Raw genomic sequence first — 9,162 nt, 5'->3', positions numbered from 1 at the left:
TCATTTTGCCCGCTTCTCTGCTCCCTCAGTGCCATCTCGTAGCTACCAGAAAACTTACACACCAAATCATTGATCCTAGCCCATCGTTGCTTGATTTGCCCAAGTTCTCGTGGGATTGTTCCAACCAGTAGAGGACTGAAGTTGTAGTTCTCTACAATCCTCTTCCAGAACGCAAGGCCTTTCTGTTCATTACTAACTATTGGGTCTTTGGTCGTGTTGAGCCAAGCACTAATGAGGATTATATCCTCCTTTGGTGACCATTTTCTCCTCTCTTTGATAGTAGACTCATCGGAACATTGGCTGGCTACCCCTTGACTGCTAACGCACAGAGGTTCCGATGAGTCAAGGTCAATTACCCCTTGGCTCGCTAAAAGGTAAACAAAACTTGTGGAGTTTGCCATTAGGAAGAAGACTATGTTTTACTGGACTCTAAGCAAAGGGAGGCGACTAAATAGGGGATTATTTACGCAAATATATTTACTTCTAGTAGGAAACTGTCCTCTCATTACAGCTAAAGACACTTAAATGAAGTTTTACCCCAAAATAAGCAATTAGACACAATTTAATGTTGGTTTACGTTTCATTTATAACATATCAGTTCACTTTCGAAATCACAACAGATAGTTAACTAGTTCAAGGACAGAAGTTAATTCACTCAAACTACAAACTTACGTTTGAACTAGAAAGTTTTGCAAACTATCTAGCTAAAGTTAACCGGTAAGTTTAGACACTAACCTCCGAATGGCTGCTCTCAAGTTCATTCAGACGCAAATGCAGCATCTTCACCTGCTCCTGAACATATATCAGACAAACCAATCATTTTGTTACAAAGGTTGCGTTAACAAACCATCAATTACATGTTACAATTAATATTTTCACTCACCTTAAGCCCTGGCAGTCTCTCAGAAGCTTCTCCTGCTCGTTGAATACTTTTTTGAGCCTCTCAACCTCTTGTTGCATACCCATAACCCATGGTTGCATGAAATGCATCCCGTCATTCTGCCAAAACATAATTACCATTGTCAAACTGCAAATTCATTTCGAAGAAGAAGAATTTTAATAACAGAGAACACTAAATACCTCGAACTCACAGCAGATGAAGTATCTTTTCCCAGGGAGGTAGTCATATGTGTCCTCTTCATCAACGACTTCCTTCGTGAGTGCTCCACAGGGGCAGAGTTGAGGAATACCTTGTTGCGCATCTGAAACGGCATGAAGCATGTTGTAGTAATCTTTGTGTGCTTTCATATCTCTTAATTCTTCCTCCATTTCAACACTTGCAAGAACAAAAACTAATCGATTTAAAACCCTATACCCGAGACTTAAATCGATTAAGAACTCAATCCATTCCGTGTAACGATTTATAACTCAATCCCGAACCTTAATAACGACGAAAACAACAAAGAAATGACTCGAGATGAACAAAATAGCAAACCCAGACGAAAACCCTAATTCGATAAAATCCCCAACTCGATTTGAGACCCAAAATCAATTTAAACCCCTCGATAGAACCCTAAAACCAGATGAAATCAACATGCAACAACTCCAAATGCAAAAAAAAAAAGTGAAAGCTCCGATTTACCTTCACCCTTCTCCAGTCGCCGAATCGCCTTTGATATCGCGAGACCTCTTTTTTTTCGTGATGGAGAAAGCAAATGATTTTTTTTTTCCCACGCGAAACACACCCCTCCGCTAGCCTATCACGTGATGCCACACACTTAAGGATTAATCCTTAAACCTCCTTGTCTAAGGACTCTTTCTTAGCTAAAGTAAAAATAAAACGATTATTATACTAACATTTGCCTAAGATTTCGCGCTAAGATAAACACTATATCGACAGTTGCGGATGGTCTGATGACGAAAATAAAAGTTAGTCCGACTCGGACGGACTTTTTTCCTCCGACAAAAAGAATGTAATTTATTTCTGTAGTAAATGTTAATAAACGCATTAAATTTTGTGTACATGCAATTACGATGAACCTTAAATATATGTCTTCCTTTAATTATATAAAGAGTAAAGGGAATGAGATGATTGTTTCGACTTTCGAGCAGGAATTGTCAAAACGTCCATTTAAAACGGAAAAACGTTGTCGTTGATACTATTTTTATTATAAATAACTTTAAAAATTAAGATGAGCAAAAAACTAAGAAGTATTTAAACGTAAATTAATAATAAAACATTATATATAGATATGGTTGACGAAGAATCTTTTCTCCGTCAGTGAGTATCATTATTTAATCACATGTCAAGTAACTGACGTAAGCACCAGTAGTATGTCGCGGAAGCACTACTAGGTCACGTAACTGTCACGTAGCAATCATGCGATGGCTGCTGGAGACCCACAATAATTTCCACTTAACAAGAATAATTAGTGTAACCATTAACCAATCATTGTTGCATGCATGCATGCATCGTCCATGTTATTTTCCAAATACTTTGTCGATACAATAAAGATAACAGTTTTAAATGTAAAAAGTAATCGTTTGAGTTAATTTTGTGGATTCTAAAATTTAACACAGACGAAGCAGCGACAAGTGGAAATTACGGAATAATCATTACATTTATGGTTAATCTATTTGCCAAACAAAATTAGAAAAATATCTGAAGTGAAATGAAAACAAAATATGATTGACCCACTATAACAAATAAGAACCAAGCACGAAATAAGAGGATGATAACTAAGAAGTCGTCACATGAAGGAGTAATCTGTGCGTTGAATGTTCTTTAAAGACGTCGGATTAGATTACAATCTCTCGTTGTGGATATTATCTTCATCTAGTTCGTACTTATTACTCATGGCTCCTCTATATAATGACAACTGCGAAATTGAGTAGCGTACTAAATAAACTAACTTGAGAGCAAAAGAAAGAACACGAAAACTCTAATGGCGGATCCTTTTAAGGAAAAAGAGAAGAGCTTAGAGGAGACCGCTACGTGGGCAGTCGCTGTGGTTTGCTTCGTCTTAATAGTCATTTCGCTTTTTATCGAACGTTTGATTCACAAAATTGGAACCGTAAGTCGTTCTTGTTCTTGTTCTTGTTCATTTTATCATGTTTCGTGTTCTTGTTCTGATTCCTACTCTGTTTTTATTACTTCTTCTTCTTCTCCTGCTCTGCTTCGACAGTTTCGTTCCTCTTCTCGTATGACTAAATCTGCTCTTTTTTTTTTTATGGCAGTGGCTTAAACAGAAGCACAAGGGGAGTCTGTATGAAGCTCTTGAAAAAGTTAAAGCAGGTGAATTATTTTTAAGGGAAACTATGAGCAATAGCTAAAAAATTATATCATGAACTAACCACCAAAAAATAAAGTGGTATTATTCTATGTATAATTATATTAATACAAGTTCTAATTATACCCTTATTTACATTTAAATTACATATTTTCTATTTTTGTAATTACATTTTGTTACATAAATTTTTTCACCCTTTTCATTTCATTTGCTTGATAACATGTTAGTTAAAAGTATTCAATTTTTTTATATAGAAATTCTCTAAGCTTTAGTATTGATTCTATTATGGTTATTAGACTAATTGATCCCCCCCCAAAAACATCTTTCGCTACCTAACTTATTCTTTTCCAATCATACGTTCCAAATAGGGAGAATTGCCAAGTGTGACTCAAAACTTGGAGTCAAACCCAAAACAATACCCCAACTTGGGTCAAAGGAAAAAGTAATCTAAAAGGCTATTGAAATTACAACTATCCCCTTGTGACCAAACAAAAAAACGGAATTTTTTTTACGTTTCTACCCCTCGCAAGTCGTCTGTTTAGACGACTTGAAAATAAGTCGTCCAGACGACTTAACTGAAAGTCGTCTGGACAGTTAGTCTTAAACATAATTTAAAAATTTTGTAAAAAATATTTTGATAAGTGAAAAATGGAAATTATGTAATTAACATATGTCTTAGGAGGTATAAATTAAGATATAACAAATTTCAATTGTTTTCAGCATAGATGAGTGAAAGTAGTGAGTCATGATATTCTTTAGTTTATGTTTCATCAACATATGTTGTAGTATTGTATGTGTTCTTAGGGTTAGATTTTGGAAAGCATTAAAACCGTTTTTGAAAATTTTTAAAATTACTTATGCGTGTTCATTTCTGTGTATAGTAAACATTATTTAAGTATAATTTGATTTTATAACGTGGTTAGTTAGTTAATCTAGTCATTTGAGTTTAGGGGTTCATTTTAGGGTCTAGGACGACTAAATATTAAGTCGTCTGTTGTACATTATCAGCCAGAATAAGTCGTCTAAACCGGACCAAACCTTAAAGTTTACCAATGTACTTTTAAAGCTAACCGGATTATTTACCCAATATATAAGGTGATTTTTTTCTTTTTTTGTTTCATTTTTCGCGAAATTCAGAAACCCTAACAGTTCTCTCTCAAAGGCGATTTCGAATTCCCACGATTTCCGAACAAACCATCGTTCTCAACGTCGGCTATCTATCTCACTTCATTCTCACCGTTGTCGCCACAACTTCTTCTAACCCTAGCGCCGCCGATTCCTCTAAACCCTAGCGCCGCCGATTCCTCTAAACCCTAGCGCCGCCGCTTCCACTATTTCCGAACAAACCGTCGCCCTCGCCACCGTGGTCACCAACGTTCTCACCGCCGCTTCCTCTAAACACTAGCGCCGCCGCTTCTTCTAAACCCTAGCGCCGCCGCTTCTTCTCTGTAAACCTTAGCGCCGTTTCTCTGTAAACCCTAACGCCGGTAAGTCATCAATCTCGAGGAAAAGATGAACATAAAACGTTGTCTCTATCACCGTTTCACGTTTATTTTTTCAGATCTATAACCGCAATGACGAGTACTCCAACTCCTTATGCGACTAATCAGGTCCGCTTTGTACTGGAAGACTTGTAAGTAATTTAAGTCGTCTGGAAAGTCTTCCAACTGGACGACTTAGTAGATGACTTAAATATAAGTCGTCCATTTGGAAGACTTTCCAGACGACTTAATTATAAGTCGTCTACTAAGTCGTCTGGACTTATATTGTTGTCTTTGATTATTTTGCAGACAAAAAGGATGGATATTCCAGAACTCCCCCGTAGGTTATACACATCAGGGGAAGAGCCAGAAGCCCACAATAGCATTTCGTATCATACGGATAACAACAAGTTGCATACTGCTCTTAGGGAAGAAATAAGTCGTCTGGAAGGTTTTCCAACTGGACGACTTACAAATAAGTCGTCTAGAAGGTTTGGACGACTTATTATAAGTCGTCTGGAAGGTTTTCCAACTGGACGACTTACAAATAAGTCGTCTAGAAGGTTTGGACGACTTATTATAAGCCGCCTGGAAGGTTTTCCAACTGGACGACTTACACTGGACTTCTAAAAATAAAATACACTGGACGACTTACACTGGACTTCTAAAAATAAAATACACTGGACGACTTAGTAGAAGGTAGTCTAAAAATAAAATACAATTGAAGGGATAGTAGAAGGTAGTCTAAAAATAAAATACACTTGAAGGGATAGTAGAAGGTAGTCTAAAAATAAAATACACTTGAAGGGATAGTAGAAGGTCGTCTAAATACACTTGAAGGGATAGTAGATAGTAGAAGGTCGTCTAAAAATAAAATACACTTGCTGTGGCTTGATACACAAAGACATACTCTATGGGTTTTGAGTATCTCCAGCAAGTTTCGAACTTGTCTATCACTTGTAACATGAATGGGAAGACTGCCTGGAGCCATCATCATTTCTGCTGGTAATGAGTAGCTAATCTCCACACTCACTGTTCTCATGTCCAGGTTATAATCTTCTTGAGCCATTGCAACAAGTTCAGCATGTGTTGAATCTTCATTCAATAAAAACAATCTTGCTCCTTTGAGATCATCAACCACAAAATCCCAACGGAAATCTCTCAACAACCATTCTCCATACACTGCATGTAACTGAAAAATCATCTGCAAATATTCAAAATAAAACACATTAGTAAACATAGAGAAAATGAAGAAGTTCAATAAACATTGCCGCAGACGACTTAGCATTAAGTCGTCCAGAAGACTTAAAGGTAAGTCGTCTAAAGAGGTCACTTTTGCAATTGAAAATTAAAAGGGACGACTTAATTCTAAGTCGTCCCGCTTTGTTTGTTAAAAAAAAAACTTCAGACGACTTATATATAAGTCGTCTACGAGAAACGGGCTAGTTTTGCATTTGACCGAATCGTGTCAGATCTTTGACTATTTCTGGACGACTTACAATTCAGTCGTCTCTGGGAAAGTTAAAATTTCAATATTTTATGAAAACTTGACGACTTACGTGTAAGTCGTCCTAGGTTAGTTTTGTAATTGAAAAATAAAACTTGAAATTTAACTTTCTCCAGACGACTTAGATGAAAGTCGTCCAGCTAAACGACTTAATTTAAGGTCGTCTGGGATAAGCAAGGTTTGACCAGAAAATTGGGAAAAATTCTGGACGACTTTGCTTTCCCCGGACGACTTTAAATTAAGTCTTCTGGAGGGACGACTTTATATTAAGTCGTCTGGTTAAAGTTAAATTATGAAGTTTTATTTTTCAATTACAAAACTAACCTAGGACGACTTACACGTAAGTCGTCAAGTTTTCATAAAATATTGAAATTTTAACTTTCCCAGAGACGACTGAATTATAAGTCGTCCAGAAATAGTCAAAGATCTGACACGATTCAGTCAAATGCAAAACTAGCCCGTTTCTCGTAGACGACTTATATATAAGTCGTCTGGAGTGTTTTTTTTTAACAAACAAAGCTGGACGGCTTAATTTAAGTCGTCCGTTTGACCAGAAGACTCATCAGTAAGTCTTCTACATACAGATGACTTACTAGTAAGTCTTATACGCGAACAGATCTTGAAAAAAAATTCAAATTCGTACCTTAAACTAGGTGAGATGACTTCGTTTGCACACAGGGTCTTCTCCAACCACCCAGAACCTCAAACGAAAGCAACCGTAAGTCAAAACGAAAGAAATATGGCTCTGTCAACCATAGCCCATATTTTGAATCAAAAGCTTGAGTTTTTTGGATGAATATAGAGAGAAAGTGAAAGAAATGTTGTTTTTAGTTCATAACAATTGAAACAGAGAGAGTGTAAAGAGATTTACGTGCATTAAAGGGCATTAAAAGCTCCAAACAGTTCGTACAAGGTTGTTGCCACTATTCATTGCAGTGGCAATATTGTAAATACTTGAAGAAGATGAGGTTGAGACAGTAAAGAAGCCATTTTCGAAAAAAAAAAAAAAATGTTAATGGCATTTTCGTAGATAAAATGCAGGTGTGGGGTTAAAATCTCAAAAAAAAAGGAGTCAAAAGAAAATGTTAGTTTTCTGTTTGACTCCAAGTTTTGAGTCACTTTTGCAAAAAGCCCTTTTTTTTATTGTAATCAGAGCTTCTGCTGTTGGGATTCATATCATTACTCTTAACAGTCGCACAAACACCAATCTCAAAAATCTGCATTCCCAAGAGTGCTGCATCATCAATGCGGCCTTGCAGCCCCACAGTACTTGAAGAAAGAAATAACAAAACCAAATTAGCATACGATGAAATTAAAAAAAAAAATCTGTGGAAGTGGAAGTGGAAGACTTCTATCTGAGTTAGCTGAATCTTACATCCCTAGAAGAAGTTTAGCCACCAAAGGTTACAACGAATGCCCAAAGGTAACTAATAGTCTCACATATGTATATTAAAACGACCATATGCTTCTTAATCATCCTCTCTAATTTTGACTGATGGGTTGGTTATCTCAGGGGAAGTGCCTTTTGTATCTGCTTACGGAATCCACCAGCTGCACATATTCATTTTTGTGCTCGCGGTGGTTCATGTTATTTACTGCATTGTTACTTATGCTTTAGGAAAGAGCAAGGTAACTACTCTTCGTGTGCATTCTTCTGTGAGAATCATGAAATGTTTATTGATTTTGTTTCTTGAGTATTGCAGATAAGCAAGTGGAAGCAGTGGGAGGACGACACGAAGACAGTAGTATATAAGTTCTCCAACGGTATGTGCTATTAAATGAGAGTATTGATCAGAAATAGTAGGCAGTTGTACGATGAATGCATTCTTGTTATGCAGATCAAGACTGGTTCAGGTTGGCGAAGGACACATCTTTCAGGCGAAGACATCTCAGTTCCTGGAGCAATACGAATGTTACGGTATGGACTGTTTGTTTTTTCAGACAGTTCTTTGGATCTGTCACCGAAGTTGATTACAAAACTCTGCGGCTCGGTTTCATCGCGGTATAACCCTCTTTTGTTTTCTTTTATCTACGGTTTAGTATAGCGTGAAGCGAGATAGCTAAAAGAATGTTTACTCTATATTGACTTAATGTACAGTTTTTATAATACAACCATCACTAACCACCGTAACAAACTCCGTTATAATACTCCTAATGCAAGTCCACTGTGGTTTAGTCGTCATTGGTCAGTTTTAATAAAATTTTATTGTTTTATCTTATTACATAATATTTATGTTTAATTTTTGAGAATCTTAACATGGGTTTCAACCTTTGAAGTTTCCCTAACTAGCCAGAGACAATTTTCCGAAGTTTTTTTTTTTGTGCTAAAGTTTGGTTCCACGTCGAAAGTTGAAAAAATCATAAGTAATATAAAAAATACAAGGGTGTTTTTCAAAACCAACTCATATTTTCAAGTCAAACACAAAACCAACCTTTTTTTTTTGTCCATACTATTCATCAATAAAATTTTCATACTATCCTTACGTTTTTGAATTATTCACAAAATTGCCATTTTTATTTATTTTTTTATTAATTTCGAAATTAACAAAAAACCAAATACACCCTAACCATTTCTTCTTATTTACAAAAATGCCATCATCATCAATTTTTCCAAACACCATGAACCACCATTTTTGAGTTCTAAAACTCTAGAATTCAATTTTCAACCATTTTTTTTCTCATTCTAACCCAAAAAACTTCATTTCCTCTCATCTCCTCTACATTTCCATCTAAAAAACTCTCATAACTATCATTTTCATAATCACAAACTTCATATTTTCAAGTTTTTTCATTAGTGAATCGTTAAAGATGCTTCTTTTTGCTCATATTTGGAGTTTGGACGGTTGAAAAGGTTGGAAACGAGCTTTACACATGAAAAATGTAACTATTTACATGGTTTTCGTTCTTTTTCAGATCTGTGTCGCGACGGTAGACTGTTTTGTAT

General features: G+C 36.1%; 1 protein-coding gene across 2 annotated transcripts; it reads left to right on the top strand.

The window, feature by feature from the left end:
- The first annotated feature begins 2,112 nt into the window (after positions 1-2,112).
- Positions 2,113-8,771, top strand: LOC111198537 (MLO-like protein 2). 2 transcript variants are annotated; one of them, XM_048766346.1, is made up of 6 exons: positions 2,113-3,014; positions 3,178-3,235; positions 7,372-7,641; positions 7,732-7,847; positions 7,922-7,982; positions 8,057-8,771. In XM_048766346.1, exons 3-6 carry the CDS (start codon positions 7,632-7,634, stop codon positions 8,224-8,226), a joined length of 357 nt encoding a protein of 118 aa, XP_048622303.1. In that variant the 5' UTR covers positions 2,113-3,014; positions 3,178-3,235; positions 7,372-7,631; the 3' UTR covers positions 8,227-8,771. The 2 variants fall into 2 exon arrangements, with proteins under 2 accessions (XP_048622303.1, XP_048622304.1); XM_048766347.1 differs by lacking the exons at positions 2,113-3,014; positions 3,178-3,235 and having other exon boundaries at positions 7,255-7,641.
- The last annotated feature ends 391 nt before the right edge of the window (positions 8,772-9,162 follow it).

The sequence above is a fragment of the Brassica napus genome, chromosome C8 (assembly GCF_020379485.1).
Source record: "Brassica napus cultivar Da-Ae chromosome C8, Da-Ae, whole genome shotgun sequence".
Taxonomy (NCBI): Eukaryota; Viridiplantae; Streptophyta; class Magnoliopsida; order Brassicales; family Brassicaceae; genus Brassica; species Brassica napus.
The sequence above is the reverse complement of the archived record's forward strand: the minus strand, read 5'-3'. Positions and strand labels throughout refer to the sequence as shown.